The sequence below is a fragment of the Panthera uncia genome, assembly GCF_023721935.1.
Source record: "Panthera uncia isolate 11264 chromosome A1 unlocalized genomic scaffold, Puncia_PCG_1.0 HiC_scaffold_17, whole genome shotgun sequence".
NCBI classification, from domain to species: Eukaryota; Metazoa; Chordata; class Mammalia; order Carnivora; family Felidae; genus Panthera; species Panthera uncia.
Window position 1 is genome coordinate 11619030 of NW_026057577.1, and position 26758 is coordinate 11645787.

General features: G+C 45.1%; 1 protein-coding gene across 2 annotated transcripts in view; it reads right to left on the reverse strand.

The window, feature by feature from the left end:
* SEMA6A (semaphorin 6A) overlaps window positions 1–26758 on the reverse strand; it is a 133651-nt gene that overhangs the window by 36544 nt on the left and 70349 nt on the right. For both annotated transcript variants that reach the window (XR_007461650.1, XM_049649061.1), the window contains exons 3-12: window positions 24919–25036; window positions 19993–20053; window positions 18966–19028; window positions 18134–18235; window positions 12231–12321; window positions 8685–8804; window positions 7919–8007; window positions 6830–7047; window positions 2681–2812; window positions 552–707 (exon numbers count right to left, since the gene is read on the reverse strand). Coding sequence is in view for 1 of the 2 variants with exons in the window: in XM_049649061.1 (XP_049505018.1) it covers window positions 552–707; window positions 2681–2812; window positions 6830–7047; window positions 7919–8007; window positions 8685–8804; window positions 12231–12321; window positions 18134–18235; window positions 18966–19028; window positions 19993–20053; window positions 24919–25036 (1150 nt within the window). In the remaining variant the exon portion in view is untranslated. The remainder of the gene's footprint in view (window positions 1–551; window positions 708–2680; window positions 2813–6829; window positions 7048–7918; window positions 8008–8684; window positions 8805–12230; window positions 12322–18133; window positions 18236–18965; window positions 19029–19992; window positions 20054–24918; window positions 25037–26758) is intronic.

Below are 26758 nucleotides of genomic sequence, written 5' to 3' on the forward strand. Positions count from 1 at the left end.
CAGGTCTAAATTACAAGAAGGAGAATTTAACGCTATCACAGATTTCTAGTCAACTATCCCCTCTCTTCTGGCCACCACTTGAGGTTACAAATGGTGCAGTATGAATCCCTCACACCATCATTCTTGTCCAAGTGTGCCGTTCATCCCTGGCCTGACAGCTAACAACCCAGGGGCAATACTCCGATGGAATCTGGAGCATGTTTTGCAACCATGTCCAACCAAACAGGTATCCACAGCCATTGACTGGTTCTCCTTCACTGCTTCTCTGCTTTTGCACAGAATAGGCTAACCCGGAAGGAGATATTTTCGTTACATCTAATCGCTGGCATGTGTCCAGTTAGCCTGAAAATATCAAAACTCTACCCACTGGGAATGTGGTTATGGGGGTTTTGTGGCAGGCACCCAACTGGCCAGCCTTTCACAGCTGAATCAATGCCCAGGATAACAGAAGATGTTTGTGGCATTTCAAATCATGATCCACTGATAGGTTTTATGAGCATGGGACAGAGTAGGGAAAGATCCACTTAGGACATGATTTGCTTGACACCCACCTGACCATCGTCCTCAGGAACCATGGCCTGTTGATGACGGAAGGCACAGCCTCATCCATGAGTGGGTGCGTTTTGATGAAGTTCAGGGTATCATCAGGAAACTCATTAGAGGTTGCATATTTTTCTAAGGACGATGAGCCAGCGCAGCAACCTGGCCTAAAAAGAGACAAAGGGAGGGAGCTTATTTTGTGCCTTATGGCAAATTCTTTGAACGAACTGCTTCCCTAAGCATCTGGCACGCAGGAGAATGTACCGTAGGCTGAGAAGAGGAAGTTGAACAATGCAGAATGCCACCAAAAAAATATGCTTGGATTTTCTCCCTGCCGCCTCCTCATTTCATAGAGAAGCTCCAGCCAGGGCAGTTCAGCATCAGCTGGGGGCAGCTTGGCTTCCCCCCAGAAGCACAAACAAACCTCATAAACAGTGATGGGAGCTTAAAACAAGTGAGGAAGTATGTGCTTTGCACCTGTGCCAGAGACTGCTCTACCTGTCCTAAAACCCTGCTGGAAGTTCTTGAGGCATTTGTTCCACACAAAGAGAGAATTAGCTGACGCTTCCACAAATGTCAAAAACAAAGGCATTCATAAAGCCGCCAGGCAGCAGTATATACCAGCAAGGCTCCACCTCACCCTCTCTCATTACCTGGGGGTCAGAGAACGGGTGGGTTTTGTTTTTACTGTTTTCATTTTTTGTTTGAGTTGGGCAGGTATATGAAAAGCCAGTTACACTGAAGATTGTCTCCTGAAAGGTCATTTCTTTATCTTTGAGCAATGACAGTGGAAATTCATTGCTACAAGAAACTCTGTGGTCTCGGGAGTCAGGGGACAACTTAGTAAAGTCAGGTCAGGGAAACACCGACCACAGCCCTTGTCCACAGCCCTGCTCTGCCTATGGGTTCCAGAGAGTAAAACTAGACCCTGACAACACTGGCGTGATCTGGCCTCATGTGCATGCTCTTTTGTGGCACCGACCAAGCCAGCTCCACGAGACCATCCTGATGTCGGCAAGAGGAGGGAGAAAGCACGTGGAAGGGCGGGGAGAAACACATTGCCACCGGTAGAAAATCAGAGTTTATGTATCCTGGTGATGGCTGGCTGTTGCCGTCTCTACGCACCGAGGAGACCCTGTTATTTAAGGACTCCCTGATTGGATGAAGTGGGCTACTTTGTGTGTGTGTGTGTGTGTGTGTGTGTGTATGGTGGGGGTGGTGATTGGAGGTTGGAGGAGAGTTGGAAACCAAAAGGTTTAGATATTGGGCTTCTTTGCAGAGGCACACCAATTCCATGAAGCCAGATGCACGGGATGTTTCTATGGAACTTAGATGCCAAATGTTGTAATGAAAGTTTGAAGCGTGTGCCACATGATGAGGGCAGGCATGGGGTTGGGGGGGGGGTGGAGTTTCATCCTGTCTGGGTGGGAGAGAATGAATTAGCTGATTTAGTGTGAAGATTTGATGGAGGTTACATAGGACCAGGAGGTCTCCGTGTGGTCTCGGGACAACACGTTCCCCACAAAAGCGATTTGGGGGCATGTTTCGGTGGAGGGATATGCGCTGTGTCTGGATCCAAAACAGATTAGAACCTGGTAGACCAGGGAAAACCTGATAACACAGGGCACTCACTGGTCCCTACCCGCCATTGCCCTGGAGTCCTGGACTGAGCTCCCATCCAGCCTGGTCACAAACTCCAGGGATCACCATTTATAGTCTGCATTTTATTAGAGTGCAGAGACATGGGTCTGTGTGGAAGGGAAGGGAAGAAGGGTGGAGTAGTGCAAATGATCCACGCAGGTCTGTGAACTTGCACAATACACTCTCTAACTCTCTGAGCCTCAGTTTCCTCAGCCACACGCCAGTGGGGCTGGCCGGGCCAGATGCTTCCCATCAGCCTAGGATGACCTTGGATAAGCCACAGAGGTAGAGGTTAAGCAAAAGACTAGAGTGTCATTGTTTTGAATGGGTTAAGGGGATGAAGGCAAATGGCCTGATAGATCTTTCTGTTGCTCTGGTAGTTGTATTGCCGTGGCCAGCATGGAAGGCGCTGGTGGGCAGTTCTTAAGATGTTCATTGTCTGGGACCAAGCTGCCCATTTCTTGCAGTTCAAAACAGTCGTATAAATATTTACACGTACCTGGGTTTGGGCACTCTTTCATCAGGAACTGGTGTCCAAGTGGAATCTGGAGACTTCTGTTCTTTGAACCTCCCAGTGAACACATTGGCGATGTCAAGCATGTCATAGGCACAAACTGCAGACCCAGGGATGCTGTAACAGAACATTTCATACAGTGTTCCTCTTACAACAGTTAACGCGTGCAGCTTGGAAAACATACTACAGAGCAACTTCCCTGTTACTGGCGGTTGGAATTTAAAGTTCACACCCTGATCACTGTGAATGTAAAGGATCCCAGTATATAAAACGAATGTTTCTCTGAATCACATTTGCATCCATGGCCTTAAAGAAAGGACTGGTTGCAGCAAACTCAGAGAGAAAAAAGACCCCTACATGTTTGTATGGCCTTGGGAACCGTATTTGCTTGGAACTGGTAGTTTAGAAGGTTCATGAATTACCGGAATTTTCAAGTCACTAACCCAAAGAGAAAATCTTTGGAAAACATTTTTCATCTCTAATATTGGTGCATTGTCCACATATTGCTTCTATGAATTTGGTTTCTCCAGCCAAGGACAGTGAGAACGTATGTGTGGGGAAAACATGCTTATTTTATGTTAGTCACTGTTGGTTTCAATTTTTACTTCCTATTTATTTGCATGAGAGTAAGCAATTTAAGTCTCTAAAGCATGAACATTTTGCAAATAAAGTGCTCTATTAAGTGCTAAATAATAATAATGGCGGTAATCTCTACCTATAATTGCCTCCTTCCTTGCTACTCCTGAAAAGAATTGGGATTTTTTTTTAATCAATGGAGAGAAGGCATGAATTATTCATTAATCTTGGTAAAACTCTTTGAACCCCCACCCCCTTTTTTTAAAGCTTATGTATTGCGAGAGAGAGCGAGAGGGAGAGCATGAACGTGTAAGTAGGGCATGGGCAGAGAGAGAGAGAGAGAGAGAGAGGGAGAGAGAGAATCCCAAGCAGGCTCCACACTCTCAGCACAGAGCCCAATGTGGGGCTCCGTCTCAGGAACCACGAGATCATGACCTGAGCTGAAAACAAGAGTTGGGTGCTTGACAGACTCAGCCATCCAGGCGCCCTGAACCCATGTTTGTTTTGAAGTATGGCTGTTCCTTGATTTTGCTCAAAAGAATTTCAGGCACCAGCTGGCCAAGAGTTTTAATCAGGGCTTCAGGTAGTGGGGCACTGCATAGGCAGGAACATCCTGGGCAAGACACGGGTGCTTTGTATTGTGGGAACATCATCCAGGGCAGAGAGAACGATTTAGTCTTGATTTTGCAAATGTTGAAGGTTTTGGAAATCACTTCTTACACGATTAGGAGAATTTTATGCCATCTTTAATTTCATAACACAATTACTGAAGTATTACTAATAAAGCAAGAATTAGGGAGAGGATTAGAAAGCTTATGTAAGACAAAGTAGCAGGATGGATTTTAAAGTATGTGGAATATGTATACATCGTGCACAGAATTGAATAGATAAGACTGTGATCCCCATTGTTTTTGATGTCACAGCCCTAGCCTTATGTATTTAATTTGGTAAGACTCTCTTCACATCTCCCTTTCCTAAAAAGTTCACATATTTACTTTAAATATTATGACATATAGGGGTGCCTGGGTGGCTCACTCGGTTAAGCGTCCGACTCATGGTTTCGGCTCAGGTCATGATCTCGCATTTTGTGATATCAAGCCCCGCATGGGATGGGGCTCTGCACTGACATTGTGGAGCCTGGTTGGGATTCTCTCTTTCCCTCTCTCTCTGGCCCTCCCCCACTCACTCTGTCACTCTCTAAATAAATAAATAAATAAATAAATAAATAAATAAATAAATATTATGACAAACAGGATAAATATTGAAGTATTTTATGAGGCACCTCATAATAACTAAGGATACCCTAGGGTTTGATAATCTGCCCATGGTTAGAATTGCTTGTGAAATCCTTTCTTTTCTGTTCCTGCCTTTTCTCCCTCCCTCTTTCTGTTCATCTTTCCTTCATTCCTTTCTTCCTGCCTTCTGTTCCTTCAGCATATATATTGACAGAATCCAACAGTAAATGCCCAATAAATAACATAGGCTCTCAGCTGATATACACTGGATGGACTGGCAGACCTGGCTGGGAGCAGGGCAGGTATAGGCTTGGCACATCCAGGAACTACCTCTTAGCTTCAGCCCGTGAGGCCGTGGAGCTGAAGGAGAAGACGGGCTTGACCACTGGGGGGCTGGGGGAGGGAGCTGTGTGCTCTGCTGGGGAACGTGGGCTTTTTCCCATTGGTAAGGAGGAGCACCTCAAAGACTTGGAAGAGGCCTTCATGACCAAGTTTGCATGTGTGGAAGACGGGGTGGAAATGGATGAAACCAGAACCACTAAAACCAGAACCACTACAACTCTAATTTGCAGATGAAAACGGGTATGTATATTTTTGTCAGTTTCTGATTTTTCTGAATACTGTTTCTGAGGCTGCATAGGCATGTATTAATTGGGTGTTTCCTAGGGGCCTTTAAAAATTTTTTTTTATTAGTTTTCTTTATTTTTGAGAGGCAGAGAGAGACAGCGCATGACAGGGAGGGGCAGAGAGAGAGGGAGACACAGAATCCAAAGTAGGCTCCAGGCTCTGAGCTGTCAGCACAGAGCCCAACGCGGGGCTCAAACTCATGGAGTGTGAGACCATGACCTGAGCCCAAGTTCGTTGCTCAACCTACTGAGCCACTCCTAGGGGCCTTTTAAGAAAATCCCTTACACAGAGTTTCTCTAATACATGAGAATCTACTACTGTATTGTAATTACCCAGTGCACCCTTGACACCCACCTCGGCCCCCTGGCCAAACAAACTAGAAACACGCTCAAATTCTACCAGCCCCTGTATTCCTGAGTACCAAGACAGTATTCTTTTTAAACAATCCTAGCTACAGGGATTCCGAAGTATGAATAGTTACAGCCTAAATTTTTGTATCTTTTCTGTTTCTCAAGTCTAAAACCGTCGTGGATGGTTAAGACTTACTTAAATCGAACTGAATACTTTTTTTGCAGCATGGATTCATATTTGTACGTATTCAGTGGAGAGTTCTTGACTCTTGCCCTCTTTTTAACTGAGGAACATCAGAGCATCTTCCGGCATGCTCTGTTTTGGACTCTCCCTAGTTCTTACACATTTCTTCCTGTATGCCACCCTCTAGTCTCATCATGCATTTATCTGTCATCTAGACTCGTATCAGGTTCTTAAAAGTCTCATCCAGAATAACAAGTGTAACAAAAAGTATAATCCAGAATGAAACCATGTATTCTCAGATTTTATGTCCATGCCCACCAGTCACAATCATTTTTACGCAGCAGTGCCAGGACTCTAAAGTTCAGGAGAGCTCAGTATCAGAGAATCTCATGCCTTTCTTCCTCCTGTTTTTTAATCTCCACACATTTCTGCTGCCCCAGGAACACTTTTTAGTGCATCATTTGATTACTCAAAGTCTCAGCGTAAATAAACACAAATATAGGAATGAATAAGCTGATGTTCAATATTTCTAGGCACCGTGTTTGATGACTTCCAAGTCCTCACTCAAGCCCCCCGGAGTCCCTGGTGGTTGGGGTCCAGGTTCCTCCGACAGGATAATAACCAGGGTCCCTTGTGGGGGGATGAGAGATGGACTTGTCTGAACCCTAAATTTCACTCTGTAGCATTTAAGTAAATTTTCAGTGTTTTGGCTTTAAAAGTTACCGATCCAGTCATAGAAATAGTAAAAGTCAAACAGAACGTTAGATGAACTCGAAGAGGGAAGCGGGAGGAGAAACATTCTTGAGTTCTAAAGCTGCCTCTTTCTACTCCTGACTTGGACCAGGTAATATAATTGAGTTTAGTTTCTTCAAGTGTAAAAAGAGGGCAGTTTCCATTATTACTGGAGAGATTTTGAAATAACACATAAGAAGTGTTTGTACGCCAGGCATATAAATAGAAGATATTGTTATAATTTATTTAATTACTTCCCCTAAAATCCTAAGTTAATATTGCTTCTAACTGACTATTAATTTGATGAAAACGGAGCACTTAAGCATCAATTTTTGCATCAGTTGTGAATCTTGTGCATTAGGAGAGAACCCCTAGGGGCAAGGGAAGCTGGGAAGGACGGATTAGGTCAGCAGAGCGAGGGCATGGTTACCTGTTGTAAGGTGTGGAAAAGGTTGCCAGGACAACATCACGGCCATTAATACGAATCACATCTGTGACTGCCTGGAGTATGTTAAAATAAAAATGAGAGTCTCCGGGAACTGAGCAGTTCAGGCGAGCCTTAAGGAAAGACGTCCACTGTTTTTCCAGGACTCTTTGGGACCCTCCCATGTCGTTCTTACAAACCTGAGCCACTCTTGGAAAAACTACCTGCAGAGGAAAAACACACAGGAAAGATGAAATGCACTCACTTCTCAAGATGTTAGTAGAATTTGCCTTTCTTAGAAAACAGAAGCAACAACAACACGGTGCTTAATTTAATCCCATGTTTCTAAAATTAGTAGCAAAAAAAAAGGGGGGGGGACTCATTGGAACAGCATGTTTTGAAAGATAAGGCTGTGGCATTTAATACAGAACCATAAATCCTTCAGGGGATCAGCTCCCAGCCAGATAAACTCATTTCCATACAGACTGCTTAGCTTTTTATTTCCTCAAACAAAAGCACACTCTGTATGCAGCATCTCTGCCATCCTCACTGGCTGTCTTTGGGCCCTAAATCTCATACTCTGAATTCCTGTAACCCTGCAGGCCACCCTGGCACTGAGTCTGTGCCCTCCAACTTAGTGACCTTGACCTACTCTCTGGTAAAAATAACTGAAGTGGACATCCCGTAAGTGTTCTGTTGCTTTTTGCAGTAAAAGACGATCAGGGCTCTCCTTTTGCTTAAAGATACTGGTTATCTACTCTCTGTGGAACAACTGAGTTAAAAAGAAAACAAAAACAAAAACAACAATGAGTTTACCTGGAAGGAAACCACATCTCAAGATACGTGAAACTCAGTGTGAAATCACCCAGATAGACATCTGTGGATTACATTTTCAGTAGAAATATTTAAGAGGTTCCCTGCAATCTGGGACTGGTCTGGAAAAGCTTACAGGGCTCTGAGGCAGAACAGCGTTTCACATCCACCAAACTTTGGCCGAGTCTTCTCAAAGCGATGACCTTGCGATTAGATTTATGGTTCTTATATCAAGGTCATCCAGAACAACACGGGGCCAGGGGAGTCATCCACGCCTCTTACCTTTCCCATGGTGTTGTACTCCACTGCTATTTCCCTGAAGAAGAAGTAGATGTAGTCTCCATAATCCACTGCTTGGACAAAGTACGGTTCTGTGGACACATGGCACTTTAATTGGGGACATGTCACACAGAGTTAAAAGAACTTCAATCAGCTGCGACCAAAGAAATGATATTAATTAAAAGTGTAGGGCCATTAGACATTGGGTTAACACGAACCATTTCTCATGACCACACCAGCAAGCGCTGGTGATTTCAGAAGGCATTCGAGCCTACAAAATTCTATCTTTCAGAAGTGGTTGCAATTAACAATGAAGAATAAATGAATTTTCATATGTCTGTAATTTTATTTTCCACAACGAATGCTCCTATTACAGAAAGGATTTTTTGTACGCATCTCCTCGTGAACCCTGACTCATGCCGGGTTGGGAATAGCGTTTTCCCTGCTCCCCACCACCTCTGATCCCTGTTCCCTTCCATGAATGGAGTGTTCAGTTCTTTTCATGTTAGACTCTGAAACGAGCGCTTGAGGCAGGAAAGATGAATGTGGTGTGTTCTATTGTAGTTGCATTGGTAGTTGTGTTAATACTCCAGAAACTCATGGGAAATGAGAAGGGGGAAGTGAATAAATCATTTGGGGCAAAAGATGCCATTTCCACCTTCCTGTCTGTCAGAAGCTATTACCAAAATGAAACTCCAGTCTGGTCTGTCCAGACTCTAAATCTCCCTCAAGATATGAGTCCCCACCCCTCTCTTAATTGTTGGTTCACCTTTCAGCCATTTGGAATCATGCTTGACGGTCCGTAGGGTTGGGCTGTCTCCCAGACTCCGGTAAATGACCGCATCAATGGCAAGGAAGTCAGTCACTGTGGCTGAGTATAGTTTTCCATCTTAGGAGAGAAAGAAAAGAGGTGAACGGGGTTGGGGCACTACACTGGGCGTGGGGGAATAATAGAGACATCCCCCAGATTGCTTTCCTACATCAGGCAAATGAGATAGGACAACTGGGGAACATCCAAGAGTCGCTGGGAAAATACTTGGCCCACATTCCTAACCATTGTAAATTAGGATCTTGAGAGATGAAACATTTTTCATTTTTAAATTGCATGGCAATTTCTAAGCAGCAGCAGCAGCAGCAGCAGCTCAGGGAACGGGGTAAATGAAAAATGTTGTTTGCTTCACCTGATTAGATGGACCTTGACCGAAATCTCAAGGCCAAGGCCCCCTGGACACTGCTACTGCCACCACACCATGGCAAACTGGATTAGATGGGAGCCCAGGGAAAGACAGAAGCTGATTGTATCATCAGAAATTTTAAGTTTGTGCAGAAGTGATAGAGTCCTTCGCCTGGGCAGGTGAGGGGAGTCAGGGGGTTCATAAGCAAAAAAAAAAAATGCTGACTGAATGGCTCCTTAGATCATGAGAGTCACTTCATTCATGAGAGCCACTGAGCCCTGCCAGTCTAGCTGAAATAAGAGATATTTGCTTCAGTATTTCAGAGTCATGAACTGAAAATGTTCTCACACTCAAGAGACCAAAGCAAGGAGAAAAGGGGAAGGGTCCTGATACCAAGTTGAATCTGGCCTTTGAGAATTCATGCTTTTTTGGGGTATGTGCTTTAGGGTATATTTAAGGCGAAAGAGGATGAAGAAAGTTGAAGATTAATCCCTACCACTTTGGGCTCTTTTCCTGGATTAGTAAACATCCTGCACACAAGTAATCAAATGGGTCCTTCTAGAATAGTAAAATCTATGCAGTATGTGAAACAAACAGTAATTATGTTCAAAAATAGAAATTAGTTCCTTGGTTCATTTTTTGAAAATTTTTAAACATTTATTTATTTTTGAGAGAGAGAGAGAGAGAGAGAGAGAGAGAGGGAGAGAGAGAGACTGTGAGTGGGGGAGGGTCAGAGAGAGAGGGAGACACCGAATCTGAAGCAGGCTCCAGACTTTGCACTGTCAGCACAGAGCCCTGCACGGGGCTCAAACCCACGAACTGTGAGAGCATGACCTGAGCTGAAGTCAGATACTTAACCAACTGACCCACCCAGGCACCCCATTTCCTTGGTTCGTTTTTAGTGGTTACCTATGTTGAGTTGTATGTCAGAGTGGCTTATATACACTGTAGTTCCATTAAGTGTAATTTTTTTTTTTTTTTTTAGAAAAGTTTATCCGGACATATCTAAGCAGAGGTCTTGATGTCTGCTTTTGATCTAAACTGAAATTTGCTCAGGTTCAACTTGGAGCTGTCTTGACATCTTCATTATTGACAACCATTTATCAGTGAAGATTGACTGGTTAGATTTGAACCACAGATGGCAAACCTCTCTGTTGATAAACAGATCTACAAAAATCACAGCTTGTCTTAAACAATCATGGCTCCGGATCATGCACATATGCTGGGTGCTGGTGGGCAGTGGGAGGGCAGTGTGTGTGGATTTTCCTCCCATCCACTTTCCATTACACCTTTTCTCTCTCTCTCTCTCTCTCTCTTTTTTTTTTAATTTTAGAGCACGTGTGAGTGGGGGGAGAGGGGCAGAGGGAGAGCGGGGAGAGAGAGAATGAATCTTAAGCAGGCTCCACGCTCAGTGTGGGTTCCAGTGGGGGCTCGATCCCATGACCCCGATCATGATGAGCTGAAATCAAGAGTTGGACACTCACCCCACTGAGCCACCCATGTGCCTCTTTGGTTATGCGTTTTGTTCTACATTCATCACTGGGTGTCTCACCAGGACTTTTATTTCTAAAACAGCAGTGTTCTGCCCCTCGTGTTAGCATGACAACCATTCAGCTGCCAACAAGGATCTTCTATTAATAAGGGCTGAGCTTTTATGGGATTTCAAACAGTCCATTGAAAACCTGTCCAAGTGTACCTATAGGGGGAGGAAGAGGGGCTCTCACAGTGTCATCTCCTGGGGCACGCTCTGCGTAACTGCTGGAAGGTTGGTGGCCTTAGCCGATACTCTGACCCCGTCCCCTTTCTATCTCAGGCTACAAGTCCTCTCTTCGGTGACAGTTAAATTTCCCACTGTAGCCCACATCCTCCACGGTGCCGGCAGGCTCAAGGGTCAGAAAGGTGCTGCAGCTGAAGTTACTTGAGAATCCACTGAAGCACTCTCCGCACGGGTCTTGCTCCTGGCCTGTCGACTGACAGGTTCACAAGGCTTTGTGTTTTGTACTGCACCCCCTCCCACTAACACTGTGCCCGAACTTTGGGGGGCGAACCCGAGGAACCCTTCCTTCCTGACACAGGCTGTTTCTCCAGTCCATGACTGTAGATTCAGGCCCCCAAATGCAGGACACTGAGGAAGAGGTTCGAAGAGCTAATCTTGTTTCATCATCAGAGCCCTGAAGTTCCTCAGGGCACGGATGTGCCAGTTTTTAGCTGTGGTGATAGAAATTATAGCTAACCGCTTTATTACGTGCTATAACAATCACTATTATACCAACACTTCTCGGAGCTACACCCACCTCCACACAGCTGGCAATGAATTCCTAAATAAATTCCTAATTAAAACACACACACACTCGAGAATCCCAATCTGGAGATGATGGCTTATTTGCTGCTGCTTTAGATCCTTTGCAGGGGAAGGAAGGGGAGAGGACGAGGAATGTGTATCACCCTAAGCTAATCAGCATCTTCCGCTGCCCTATTATCTTTCCATCACCAATGAGCACGTACCCTAATCTGGTCAATGACATTTGCGATGTTTGCTGGAAACTTGGGGTCATGTAGCCTCACTGCTTGGAGATCTACCTGAGGCTCTACCTTGTCTCCTTCCTTTCCCTTTCTGTATGTGGACAGGAACACATAGCCATATGTGTTGTAGCCATAACTGGGGACAGCAGTCCCCGACTATGAGGGCGGCTGGTCTCTCTCAGAGAAAGAATTGAGATTTCGAGAGCACAGAAGTGAAAAGGCCCTGTGTCCTGGATGATGTCACCAGGCTATTGAATCATCCCACCCCCAAAGTCAATCCTACCTTGAAAGATCAATCCACACTGCTGGTCTGAGGTGGGATCTTTTATTATTTGAACCTGAACATGCCCTAGCGGCCAATGTTGCACACTCTGTGCAAAGCTGAAGCAAAGTTATCCTTCTCTGAAGGCACAAAAGCACGGGTAAGAGTGGCAGACACTCATTTCACGAAGCAAAAGTACAGTTTCCATATGAATTTCAAATGGAAGAAGGCGTTCTTAATTACAGTATTCACCAGAGAATCGAAACACAACTGTGATTCTGCGAATCCTCCAGAGCAGATTCGCGGTGACAGGCCCGTGAGAGCAAATGCAATGAGAAGGAACCAGGTGGTTTACCTGCAAACAGGGCAACATTGGCATGTTTGGCATCATAAGGGCATCTGGCCATTCCACTGAATTCATCCCCGAAAGGTTCCAGAGTATCCATCTAAATGAAATAATAGGACTTAATTAGGAACAACAACAACCAACAGTAGTCATGGCATAAAGCACATCATGTGTGCTTTAATTCATATGCCTAAGTGCAGATAATCCTGAAATGCCTTCTGAGATAAGTCTGTTGGTTTCAGATGAGGAAACTGAGGTTTAGAGAGATTACCGCACTTGACGAAGGTTCTCTAGCTTGGAGAGTCTGAGAGTCATGTTTGCTTGACTCTTAACCATTGTAGTAAATAGGTTTCCGTATCCTTTTGGAATGGCCTAGAAACAAGTGTCTTTTCCTTGGAAAAGGAATGTTTAAGGCAATCACTGGGAAAACTTCCTCCCTTCCTCCCTCGCTGCCTCTGAATGATCTGTTGAGTCATGAACTCTATAGAGAATGATTTGTGTTTGGTTTTGTTTTGCCTGAGGAATCCTGCCCCTTTGGTTAAATCCCAGCAGAAGATGCTGGAATCCCCCTCTGTTTAGCTTGCAGGACAGTGTGGCATCAGCAAAGGAGCAAAAACACCAATGCAAGCAGAGCTCAGGTGGCCTTTTGCACCAACTTCAGAAACATGTCCCAGCCTCCAATCATGTAGATCAGAAGGAGAGGCCTAGAAGGTGCGGGGGTCACACAAGTGAAGTGCAGTGAGGAGTGGGGCGGCCATTTGACATGCATCCGTGTGCCCACCCTCGGCCTTGTTCTACGTGCTGGGGGTTGTAACTGGTCTGTCAGTGAGGTTTGTTTGGCCATCTTAGTATGTTAGGAAGGAAGGAGGGAAGGGATGGAGGGGGGGGGGGTGGAAAGAAAGGAAGGAAGGAAAGGAAATCAAAGGAAAGAAGAAAGATAAGCAGGCAAGAGCTCTATTTTAAAATGAGACTGCAGATGAAACCTGACTTCTTATTATTTTTTTTTTTTTGACCAAGTCGAAAAGTCAATTCAAGACCTTTTTATGCAAGTGGCAGCAACCAGCTACAAGCTAAGTAATGGCCACTCTGCCATTTTCCCCAAACAAGCATATGGTCTCCAGCGTCAAGGCCTCTTTACCCATAAAATACACGTACACCCTGCTTGTCTTACTCCTGCAAGTTACCTGTGTAGCTTCATAGGCATTTGTGAGTGTGGTAAAGCCTTGCTGGTGGTTCAATTACTCATCAATTTCTACTTCCCTTTCCCCCACATCGCACTGAACTACATTGCCCCCCACCCTTGCAGTCAGGTGTGATCATGGGATGAGCTCTGGCCAAGAGGACGTGAGTGGAAGGCTGTGTGCCACCTCTGGGTCTTGCCTCTCAAAACCTTCTGGGGTCCTCCACTCTTGCTTGCTTTCCACATTCTGCCCCACTAGATACAGAGGATCCGGTACAGCCTTCCAGGATCCTAGGAGCTGGCAGAGGTAGGGGCAGGAGGAAGCTTAGCCTTCTGAATAGCCTAGTGGAACAGACCCTCTGTCACTGGCCTGCACTCAGCTGTGATGCGAGCAGGAAATTCGCTTCTCTTGCCTGGCCACTGACACTCGTCAGAGGGCGGCTCCACCCTGACCAGTACTTGGGTGGTTCCCGCCTTCTGCCTTGAGTTCTTTTTCCTCACACCGCGGGCTCTCACGGCATTTAAATCTCCATGCCACAGGGTCTGTGAAGTGATCTCCCCCACCTCGTTGATGTTTTTATAACCTTCCGTGGTTCAATCTTCTCTTTATAGTTTGAGGGGATCTTGTTTACATCTGGCGGTTTGCCGTGTTTGACAACAGATACGAAACTGGGAGAATCTAAGACGGCAGTGATGCCGAGGGGGGACCCACCGAAAGGCCGTTAGCACTAAATCAGGTTGCCTTAAATCATGGTGTTTGGAGGTGTTGCCCAGGAGGGCAGGGAGGTGCTTCCTGAACAGCTGTTAGTGTTGTCCCGTCGTTTATGCTTTTTGCCCTGAACCCCCCAGAAACTGTTTCAGAGATATGTCAGGCCTTGTCTCCTGTAACCACTTTGAGATAGCACCTGTCTCCTCTCTCTGTATATCTCCTGCACCCTATTTGTTTAGCTGAGACATCTGTAAGTGTACTCCTCTCCCTTTAGCACATTTTTATGAAAGTTTTTTTTTTAATTTTTAATGTTTATTTATTATTTTTGAGAGAGAGAGAAAGAGAGCATGAGCAGGGGAGGGATAGAGAGAGAAGAAGACAAAGAATTTGAAGCAGGCTCCAGGCTCCGAGCTGCCAGCACAGAGCCCAACGTGAGGCTCGAACTCACAGACCATGAGATCATGACCTGAGCTGAAGTCGGACACTCAACCAACTGAGCTACCCAGGCACCCCTGAAAGTCTTTTTTTTTTTTTGTTAATATATTTTATCCCAAGAAGAGCATCCTGCTGAACTGTGACAGACTTTGTGGTCTGTGGGTCTGGCAAGTACTCAAAGGTAATGCTTAGTACACAGTGATGCAGCGGAAATGCTTTTATCCCAGGCAGTGCACACTGTAATCCTGGCAATGGGGAGGCAATATACAAGGGAGGATTTAGGTTTTTAAATGAACCTACTTCCGAAAAAAAAGAAAAAAAAAAGTAGCCTCAGCTATAGCCAAAGGCAAGGAGCAGGGAAGTATTAATGTTTCGGTTTGTGAGTCTGGAAGGGTCCAGAGACAAAACGATGCCACGGTGAAATCCTCTTTCCATGAAGTTAGAACTAATCCTTGTAGTAGTCTCCAAATCTCAGACTTAACAGCAGCCCCTGGGAAATTAAATCACCATAGGGTACAGATAATTACTTCTGCAGAAGTTCAAGAGGTTTGGAGAACAGGAGGGCAAAAGGTATGGAGTGAACTTTTAGATTTGTGGTGGGTGGCCTTCAGAATTCTTTCCCAAGTAATCTTGTTTGGGGGCTGTAATCTCTCTGAAACATCCAGCTTACTTCCGTTGAAAAAACTGTATGAATTAGGGCATGGTGGAGACCAAAAGAGGTGGAGACCAAAAATTTGTCACCCTCCTGCTTCAAGTTGATGCTTCTGTGCTGAGACTTGGGGCTTTTTGGGGGTGGGGGAAGATTGGTCATCGGTTTTGCTTTGAACCTTTAGTGTTGATCTGTTCATGAACAGCGCTTAAGGGAAAGAATGTCTGTTCTCCCTGCAGCCAAACACATCATGTCTCATATCATCCACTGTGCCCTGGGTCTGAAAAAAACACTGCTCTGACCGATGTCAGGGGTGCTCGCTACCATTCACAGTGCTAGGCAGGGAGACAGATGGGACTGTGCGGGAAGAACATCCGTGTGTGCTTTCTTGGGAGGCCCAGGCTCCAGAACATGCCTCAGCAGAGGTGACTGGAACAAGCCAGAGGTGGACGTATCGCCACAGGTGAGGCATTCCGGGGAATGGAACATGTGTGGGAAGAATGAGCTAGACCACTCCCGGTCTGTGTATCACAGTGCCGAGAAAACCTGTAATTTGTCATAAAAGATAGCTTTCCAGCTAGGGAATTGGTTGGGAATTGTGAAAAGCATTAATCTTAATGAGTCCTAAACAATGACATACGGGGACAGAATATTAAGTGGGAGAATTAAAGTCACAACATCAGCTGCACGCTGTCACCGGCCTGAGCTAGAGTTTGGACGGACTGCCTTTGTTACAGACCAAATGGATCCAGCTCATTATTAAAAAGTTTGCTATTTTAGGGGAGTGTGTTTTACATCAATTTAGATTTTGTAAAATACTGCATTAAGTGATCACCCACCTTGATACGGAATTCTCTTACTTTCTGTGCCTGAGGCTCATGCCTCCCCTGCGTCACCCTAATCCTGGCCTTGCTGGTGCCCCTTCCAAATGTAAGATGGACGATGAGCCTGAGGGTCACACAGACCCTGCCTCTGATGTCCGTGCTGAGGCTGAGGGTGTTTTAAAACTGTCGAGACAAAGGGTGGTGGGCCCTCTGGTTTTGATATCCGCCCATTTCTCATTCTCTTTTGAGAGAGAGAAATGAAAGCACGGGAGGGGTAGAGAGAGAGGGAGAGGGAGAGAATCCCAAGCAGGCTCCACACTGCCAGGGCAAGAGCCCAACACAGGGCTCAAACCCCCGAACTGAGCCAAAGCGGGATGCCCAACCGACTGAGCCACCCAGGCGCCCCTATCATTTCTCATTCTTTATGCCCCTCAGGGTTCACTTTATGCCTGGTGAAACCCAATGTGTATTTCTCCCCATGTCTCTCCCTAAATCAAGGCTCACCCATGCATTTTCTTATTAGCTCTGTTCACGTCCCATCGGCAGGCATTGCCAACCGCAGAGCCGGGGGCCCTCCTGATGCTCCAAACTGAAGCCTCGGGCGCCTTCTCGCTATCTGCCTCTGCCAGCCCGCCGCTTTTCTGCTTCTGTTCCCTGTCTGAACCCGTGGCAGCTCCATCCATTCGCTCACCCAAGAGACAGCCTGGCAGTCCTTCTTTACTCCTCTCTCTCCTTGTCCTGTGCTTCTCATCAGTTTTTACATCCTCCTGGCTTTGGTCACTTAAGTATTTCCTGAATCTCTTCTCTTCCCTTCATCCCTGGGGCCACCTCCCTCTCCAGCCTGTTGTTTGTTATTGTCACCTCACAGCCCGGCACTTCAAAATCAAATGAAGTTTCTCAAGCTCAACACACTGTTTCTCACTCAGTGCCTTTGTTCATGCTGTTCCCTCTACCCGGAATGCCCTCCTCCCTTCATTTGGCTAACTTCTACTTCCTCTTTAAAACAAAAATTAGGCATTCCATTCACTCTTTACCCCACCAGAATTAACAGAGCACCTGTTTGGAGGTATTGGTCAGATTCCAGACTGTCACAGACGTGGTCCCTGCCCTCACAGAACTCTAGGCTGTCTTCTGGGCTGGAGGTGCTCATGTTCCACATGTGAGAACAGCAGGGCGAGCATTTGAGAGAAGGGTCATCTACCTCCTTCTAGAAGCTTTGTCTGATTTCTCACCTTAGGCTAAGGTTAGTACCTTTCTCTTGTGCCTCCATAGTGCCCTGTGTTATGTCACAGCAACAAGCCCATGGAGTTGGGAATTCTCATCTCCCCGTCTGGCTTCCTTAAGGACGGAGGCCTCCTGTTTGTTCTTATAACCCCAGTCAGTGCCTGGCCATGTGAGCAACTCCGTACATGTTTGCTGAAAGGAAGACTGTGGCAGAAAGAAGGGGCAAGGAGAGCTAACAGATGCCGAGCCAGGACCTCGGATCACTGGCACGTCTTCAGCTGGCGGCTCCTGCTTCTTCAGCACTGCCCCTGTCGCTGCTCAGAACCGACTAGATGTATGAATGCTTCAAGAGTTCATTTTTTTCCCCCTTGCATAAAGGCCAGAGTAGGTAAGGCCACAGTCAAGTAAGTGGAGTGCTTAGTGGAACTAAATTTCCGTGTTCTTCGAAATCTTATCTAAAAGAAAGTCTACAGTTTCCATGGCGTGCTTTTGAGATGCCTTTTAAAGTAGGAATCATTCCCAACAGAAGTGTGTTTTTGTGCTCAGAGAGGAGATGGTGGGGTGGGAGGGAGGCAGGGAGGGGGAGAGAGGGGAAGCCCACACGGTGCCTATGGGAAAGTCTGCTGGTGTTGTGAACAATGGGGAGTAGGGTCTTACAGAAACAAACTTTGCTGGGCAGGCCCCTGCAAGGTGTGTCGTTGAATCCTGCATAAACAGGAAGCTTAGAAGCCTGCTCAGGATCACTCGCGGGGAGGGACACACGAAGTCCCAACGAGCGAGAGGCACCCGACGGTGTTGAATTACCCGTCTTAGGTCGCAGCAGGTACAATCACAGTAAATTATGAAATACCTCCGGCCCCGTGTGGTTCCAACAGACAGAACAGCAGTTACCTTATAGTTTCTGCAGGAAGGGTTGAAGGCATTAGTTCCACAGACAAACAGAGTATCATCGCTTTTCTTTAGAAGAACTTTAATGAAGTTGTGACACTCGTCCTGAAAAATAATTCAGACTCGTTTGTGTCCAGTCAGTTCAGTACAGAAAACCCGTTCTTTCCTGTGTACCGTGATCTGCCGACCGTAAGGTTAGAGCAAAGGTGGCTGTGGGGCTCCTCTGTTACACACCCGAGCTCCTCCTGATTGTCTACCAAAAGGTGATGCTGACCGCAGTTGCTTTTTTAACAGTGAAAACGCGGCAGGCGTAGAGAGGAGCGAGCGTGTGTTTATGCCACAAAAGGACGACAAGCCTGGAAGTGCCAGCCTTCCATTATATTAATTTTAACACCAGATGTCCCGGGGTCCCTTGATGTTGCAGGGCTCCCGGCTGAAGTGTGTTTTTATGTTGGTCTAGGACTAAGACACAGCCCCCCGCATGTCTGCGGCAGCTTTTTTCTGCACGCTTCTCCAGCCTCCCTGGGGGCTCTGGGTGTGCGCGGTGGGCTAGTGGAGAGTGCACTCAGAAGAGTGGGGGCAGCCAGCTTTGTGGCCGTAATCCCTGGCGCCCCGACGTAGTTCATGATGCAGTCCTAGCAGCTGTCGTAATATTTCATCACGTTAAAAGCAAACTATTTCTGCAAATTAAAGCCTTCAATAAGTTGATGGAAAAAGCAATTACCGAGGGAAAAGGGACTCTCACGATCCATTCCGCATCACGGTCTACGGCTGGAGATAACCGTCAGAAACTTAACCCAAAGTGGCAGCTGCAGGAGAAATGAAAATTGCCTACCTTATGTTTCCCCTTCATTCTGCATGTGTCTACATCAGCCTGTCTAGATTTCCATGTCAGTTTCTGCAGGGACCAAGAAAGAAATCAATTAGAGTCCAGGGGTGGTTGGTTGCATTTGATTTCAGAAGTAAGCGTTCCCTTGGGGAGACGGAGGCTGAACATATATTTATTGAAAGCTTTCCGCACCCTTTCTCCATGATTAATTCACCATAACAACAAAAGATCAGAGATGAGAACTGTTCATCTAATTTTGAACTCCTATCTATTCATTAAGCTACGGAATGATCTTCTTCTCTTTTGAGATAAAGATGAAGGAGAAAGGAAAGAGGAACAAACAGCAGTGTGGAAATTTCACGTAGAATATCCCAATCAACTCGCTAAATTACGCTCGTTTTGATAAAATACATGTCCTGGCCCTTTCCTTTCAGTTGACAAATCAGTTTTCATAAAGCACGCTTTTTCCTTAAAATATGGAAGTCATTTACTTAAACATAAAGGGGACATTCACTTTAGGTGGACAAAGATTGAATTCAGGTTACACTCCATGTAAATTCATGGACCGAAGGAATCGTCTACTTCTATGGCAGATTTTAATAACTAAAACACCTCCGTGTGGAGTTATATAGGGGAAGCTTAGGTTGTATTTTATGTCTGTCTGAAATGGATAATCAAATTCCTGAGCCACAACAGTCAAATCCTAATACTGTAAGACATGGAAATGTAACATGGAAACATTTGTGAGGCAAAAATTTTACATAGGAAAACTGATATTTTCCTGGACAAACATGGCAGTAAAGGAATTTAGAAATGACCTAAAATTCCCAAGTTATATATGCACACATATTTAATGAATAAACTATGAAGTATGTAACTGTTTCTGAACATGTATTAGCCTCAAATTAGGATTCCACAAAATGTTCCAAATTATTGGCCATGTCATCTCAATCAATGCAGTTAAAATACGTATTCCCTTCAAGAACTATCCTAAAGCCCTTCATGCTAGAAAGATGGTTTTAAAACTACTTACTTTGCTACAATAAATTTCTTCTGTGTGTGAGGTGTCCATATCAACAGTATAAATATGGTCCCTGTAAACAATGAAAAATTAATAGTGTCAAACACAAGAGTCGAGATAGTTAATGCTCTCCTGAATGAGTATGTATCTCATTCAAGGCAGATAAATCCATATCCCTGTTATTAAAAAACAAGACATTCACACGCAAGAAAAAGGGAACCGCTCAGCCTCTGAGAGGTGCCGATGGACCCACTCTGCTATTTCTGACAAATCATGGGATCTTTCTGGAGGGGGCACCTTTTAAAAAAACCTTGCTGTAGTGTCCCTCATGCCAGAACTACAATATCTGTATGTGTGTAGTTCAGGAGAGAGGACTCTGAAAGTTAAATTGACCCCCAAAGCCAGAACACAGATGGGTTCATGTGCCTTTACAGCGTCTTCAAATCCACAAACCGATCACTTGCATACCACACTTGTTCATCACCGGTGGGGAGGGGCGGGGGGGGGGTGAGGAGACTAACAAAAAGCAAATCTCTGGCTGTTTCCCCCTTTACAAAACGTGTTTTCAGCCTTAGCTTTGACAATTTGATTGACAAGTTGGGAGATGGTAAAGGTGAAATTATTTCCAGAAAGCACTATTTTCTTCACACAACGATGGTCAATTAAGGTCTAAAATGTACTTGAGCTAAAGTTTACATTTCTTGCTTCTGTTCACCTTCCTGTTTTGCTGAGAATTTGGTTGTCTTTACGATTTGCTGCCCATCTCCCCCCTGGAAGGGAAGAAACAGAATCAGCAGCTCAGGTGTGGGGCTATATTTAAACATCCCCTTCTGTGTGAGCGGAGTACAAGGGCGTTTTTGTCTGGAATTCAGAAGAAAGAAAAGAAAAGAACTATGCTCAACTGGAAAGATGGGGGGCTTGTGAGGGAAAGCAAAACAGCTCGTTTTCCCTTGAAATAACATTGACTTTTTCTAAAATGCAGGAAGTCCTGGGGCTGGAAAATTACCCACAGCTTTAAGCCAGGACCTCAAGGCTCCCACATGGAGACTTTCAAGCCCCCTCATTACTTAAGAGAAAGTGGAGGGAGGGGGGAGGAAAAAAGGAAAGAAAAAAAGAAAGGAACGATCTGCTGTCAGGATTCACTTTAATTTTTTCCCCCCACGGTTCCTTGGAAATCTGTCTGCTACTGCTTTTAGGAAAAGTACAACAGAGAGAAACAGAAATCAAAACTGGCTCTCTCATGTGAAAATAAAAGTTGGGGGCAAGGCTGTTGGCTTATAAAATTTCCTTGCAACTGTGAGCGTGTGAGCCTCTGTGTGTGTGTGTGTGTGTGTGTGTGTGTGTGTGTGTGTGTGCGCGCGCGCGCATGCGTGTGTGGTCGGGGAGAATGGTGAGCCTGTTTTTTTTTTTTTTTTTTTTTGGTAAATTGCTGAATTGGGAAGTTCTTGGAACCTCAGTAGGGTGCCAGAATCACCCTGCCCTTTAATTTCAAGGCAGTTTTATTGCATTCTTTTATTACTTGTTTGACTTTATTGGTGGTGCTGTGGGTCAGGCTCATTATTGGGATGGAATTGCTTATTACTTCAGTATCAGGTTTGCAGTGACTCTAGTGTTTTCCTTACCCTGCCTCCCCTCAAAACTTTTAAGGAGGAGCTGAATATATGAATTGTAAATTAACAACTGATTAATATGCATTGGCAATTCCTCAGAAAGCTCTCGGATTGCCCCCTTCTGGCATGGCCTGTTTATGTTAATTAGCAGTTTCAGAGATTAAACAAACAAACAAAAAAAGGATCTTCAAAATGGATAGTAATAAAGCCGAATTGAAAGGGGTTCCTGCCATCAAGGCTCACTCAATCTCTGGGTTCTGGATAGGCCTTGGCTTCTGATTGCTGACTCAGATTGTCTGGAAGAGCAGGGAAGCCTTTTAGAAATAGAATTCCCTGAATGAAACCTTTTGGGCAGTGGCAATCTTTTTCAATATCCAAGAGATCCCACTGCCCAGGGAACAGAAACAGCGCTTTTATGCTAAATCTAAGACCAGAATGGAGGGCTATTCCCAGCTACCCGTGTGTTCATCTCAGGGTTCACAAGCCACTCTGACTGAATTAAGTTATTTGAACACAAACTGACTTAATCCAAGGACTTCCCTCTTCCTCCCCCACAGTGAGCAAAACTGAACTGAAAGTTGCCCTGGTTTGAGCCTGGGGGAAGGATATGACTTTAAGTCGGGTCCCTTGCTGCCTAGGAACCTGGATCCCTCTGGGCAAGGCTGGGAAGTTGAAGGGCGAGGAGAGACCTTAAACATGGTGGCCAGGGAGCTCCTTGAGGAGTTTTCCTAAGGGTGTGGATCGAACGGAAGGGGCTGTGTGTGTAGAGTGGAAGTCAAAATGTCAGTGTGAGGGCGTTTTACAAATTTGACCTTTCACAAAAGGCAAGTCTGTTTCATAGTCTTTTTTTTAAATTTAATTTATTTTAAAGTTTATTTATTTATTTTGAGAGGGAACGCTGAGTGGGAGAGGGGCCGGGAGGGAGAGAGAGAATCCCAAGCAGACTCCACACTGTCAGTGAGCCCGAGGTGGGGCTCAAACCCACACACCCTGAGATCGTGACCTAAGCCGAAGTCGGACATTTAACCGACTGAGCCAGCCAGGTGTCCCAAGTCTGTTTTATAGTCTTAAAAAAAGCATGAATGTGTTTCTCTCCTTTTTCCCCTTATGTTTCTGGTCTCTTCTTTCTGGGGGGTGGGGGTTAGGATAACACTGTCTTGGTTTTAACAAGCTGGAATAACGGTCACTTTTTAAGTTTGTGTAGCACTTGGCTCATAACTCAGGGGCCACCCCGGACCTGCAGTCCATACCCGCATTAAATCATCAGGTGTAGGGACAGTCCACTAGAGACTCAGTTACAAAGTGAGTCATTCACAGAAGATTCTTGACTCAAGAATCTCACAGATCCAAAGCATAATCATTTGTTTTGACCTGCCCATAGATAATTGGGTACAAATGTAATCTTCCAGTCCTGCTACATTTAGGAAACTAAAAATGGTATTTAAGAAGGACCTGATACTCTTTTTTTTTTAAACATTTAAAATGTTTATTTTACTTTTATTTTAGGGAGAAAGAGCATGATTGGGGGAGAGGGGCAGAGGGAGAGACAGAAAGAATCTAAAGTGCCCCCCACCCAACATGGGGCTCGATCCCATAACCCTGGGATTATATCATGACCTGGGCCAAAACCAGGAGTCGGATGCTCAACAGACTGAGCCACCCAGGTGCCCCAGAAGGACCTGATATTCTACCAGAGAGGTACCTGCTGAGGCCCTTATGAGAATGCTTTCCAGTGAATACCCACACTGGCTGTGTTCTTGGGCAACAGCGGTTAGAAGGTTACTGCCAGATAAATAGGCTCAACTTTCCTACTCAGTAGGTGCCTAGTACAGGAAGTAAATTCCCAGAGTGTAGAACAAGGCCAGCCCATTTCAAATCCTGCCTTTGCCACCGTGGCCCAGGCATTTCACCTTTCTGTACCTTGCTTTCTTCCTGTAAGACATGAGGATAATAATAGCTCCTTCACCTAAGGTGTTTTTTTTTTTTTCCTCCAGGATTGAATGAATTAACATTTATAAAGAATTTACATAGCATGATTTATATAGAACGTACAAGTAGTATATACCATATAAGTATTTGTGAAGTAAAATTGTTAAAAAGTGTTTTGGCATTGCTCCCTAGGATGTTTTGTGGGATACTCGAAGAATATTTTAATGTGGCCAGTGGTTTTTGGTTTATGTTGCCTAGCTTGTCATTTTAGAACACCTAAGTGCTTTGGAAGAATCAAGCACTGTTGTTATTTACCTGTTCCTTATCTATGTTCACGGGCATACAAGTATCACAAACACACTGTCTATGTTTTCTTCCCACTGTGAAGTGATTAATCAGTCTAGACCCAAGTTAAGATCACAGTGGAACCCCACAAGATAGCGTTCTTTGTTGCTCTTCATTTAGAATTATTTTGAATGAGCTACATACCTCCAAAACTGAGGATCATACATTGTTAGAATCCAAAGGAACTTCTCGTTTTTTAAAAAAAATTTTCTTAATGTTTATTTATTTTTGAGAGAGAGAGAGATACAGAGCACAAGTGGGAAAGGGGCAGAGAGAGAGGGAGACACAGACTCCAAAGCAGGCTGTAGGCTCTGAGCTGTTAGCACAGAGCCTGACGCAGGGCTTGAACCCACGAACCTTGAGATCGTGACCTGAGCTGAAGTCGGACGCTTAACCGACAGAGCTTAACCTGCGCCACCCAGGTGCCCCAATCCCAGGGGATTTCTTAGGATAATCTAATCCAGTGTCTCATTTGACAGAGGACACTTATGGCCAGAACAGTTGTGGTCCAGGTAAGTTAAGAACATAATGAGGAAAAAAGCCTAAATCCACGTGAGCACTGTTGAGGCTGTATTCTTACCCTGCCATTCAGCCTTAAGACATGGTCTATTTAGATGACAATACCCAATGGATGAGTATTTTCTTACTAGATCCAAATCAAAAACTTGATACACCATATATTCACTACAAAAATACTAACAGGCTTAATACACATCCACACCCATATCTTTATAATAAATGTTTACAAATTCAAGTTAATTTAACAAGTATCATACTGGTCGCTGGAGTAGATATTTGTGTATATGTTCAAGAGAGTGGATTCTTTGAGTCTAAGCTCCAAAATATGCAATTATTTTGCTCTAAATCCACCTACAGTTAAACAGACACAGAAAATCTTGCAAGAATGATGGCTTGACAAAGTAAAGTAGCCTTCAAATTAAATAACACATTATTTGGGAATGTCATGATCTTTTAAGACGAGGCATCACAGGCACATTCGATCTTAGGACCTTCGTCGGATGCTGAGGACAGACATGAGGAAAAGGCAACTCACCTAGCAGCAATGTAGAGGGTTCTATTCATGATCATAATCATCTGGATGTCCAGCCTGTGCCTCTGTGTGGTGTTCCGTCCTGGCTTGTGGCCCACAAACACCGGATACTGTTTTGTATCTGTGAAAAGAAGAGATGGGGCAAGAGAGGGAAAGGAAATCAAGCCAAGAATTGACAGGGCAGGGAGAGGAGGGGGGCCCGGCCACAAAACAAAACCATATTTGAGTCAGTCCATGCCACCACTTTCCATTTCCAATGAGTCTGTTATTTTAGGAAAGCCTGTGATAGACGGTGCTCTGTAAGGGACGATCAAGTTACAGTTTCATTTCCAGATGATAATAAGCCTGGACTTCTGTTTCTGAGTGTCACAATTTCTGACTTGTCCCTCTTTCTGGGGGTTAAACTTGCAAGTGAACCCTTTACATGAAGGTGCTCTTTTCTTCCCGTTTTCTTTTCATCTTCTTTAGAGTGCTAAGCCCGAGGGGCAGCCTGCCAAAGATCTTGTCTCCGGACAAAACTATTTCAAAGCAGCTTTCCCATCAATCACCACAAAGGCAATGTGGTCTGGAGGCGAGAGCCCTCATCCAGGAGCCAGAAGAAAAATACAGTCTCCACAGGCGTCCAGTTGGAATAATCTACTATTGAAGGCAGCCCTGCTAGGTTGGTTGGCATTCTAGGAACTGTGGGAAGTTCACTCTTGAGTTAAGCAATTGGCTTAATCTCACAGAAGCGGGGGGCTTCAACAGGACAGGGTCAAACGGAGTGTAGCCAGTCGGGTGATCTGGAATTTTCCCTGACTTGGAGAGTCAATGAATATATTTCTGCTTTCCTACAGTTCTCTTTAGCTGAGAGTGGGCAATTTGCAATAATATCTGACCTTTAGAAATACCTACATCTCAAAAATCTCTCTACCTTTAAACCTATAATCTCCAGAGCACTGGCAGTCCTCCAAAGAAACTCAGGAGGAAAGAAAGATGAGTCACGTTTAGAAATGTTTTTTGGGGGGTGGGTGGGTGGGGTGTAAATAATAATTTGAAAACCATTCAGATTTATGCTCAGATCCCTACACTGTAAAAAACATGTTTTGAGAGACAGAGAGAGTGTGCACATGTGTGCGAGAAGGGGAGAGGCAGAGAGAGTGGGAGGGAGAGAGAGAGGGAGAGAGGGAGAGGGGGGAGGGAGGGAGAGAGAAAGAGAGAGAGAGAGAAAGAGAGAGAGAGAGAGAGAGAGAGAGAGAGAGAGAATCCCAAGCAGGCTCTATGCTGTCAGTGTGGAGCCCGATGCAGGGCTTAATGCCATGAACCATGAGATCATGGCCTGAGCGGAAATCAAGAGTCAGATGCTCAACTAAATGAGCCATCCAGACACCACAAACACCCCCCCACCCCGACACACGCATACACATTAAACCCCTGTAGTATCTGAGCAGTACTCACAGTGGGTATCAGAGAGTAAAATATACCTTGGTATATCAAGCTTGGTATGGGAGTATCTTGTGCTTCCCCCTCTACTGCTCTGAAATTTCATTTACCCATTCGTCAAGGAGCTCGCTAAAACAAATTCACATCTCCCTTCTGTCAAGAATGTGAGTGTCCACGGACATTGGATTTTCAGCAGCACATTTGTGCTGGGGGACTTCTTCACAGGGGCACCAAAGATAGAATACCTATCTTAATTATGATGAGAGATTAAGAAATGTGTATTAAGGTTAGGGCCCTTGAGTCAGGTGGACTGCCACTTTAAGAACAACGATTTCGAATGACACAGTTTGGTCCTTAATCTCGCCCTGACTTTTGTTTGCTCTTTATTTTCTCTGTCAGGTCTTGCCACTTCACCTTCGTG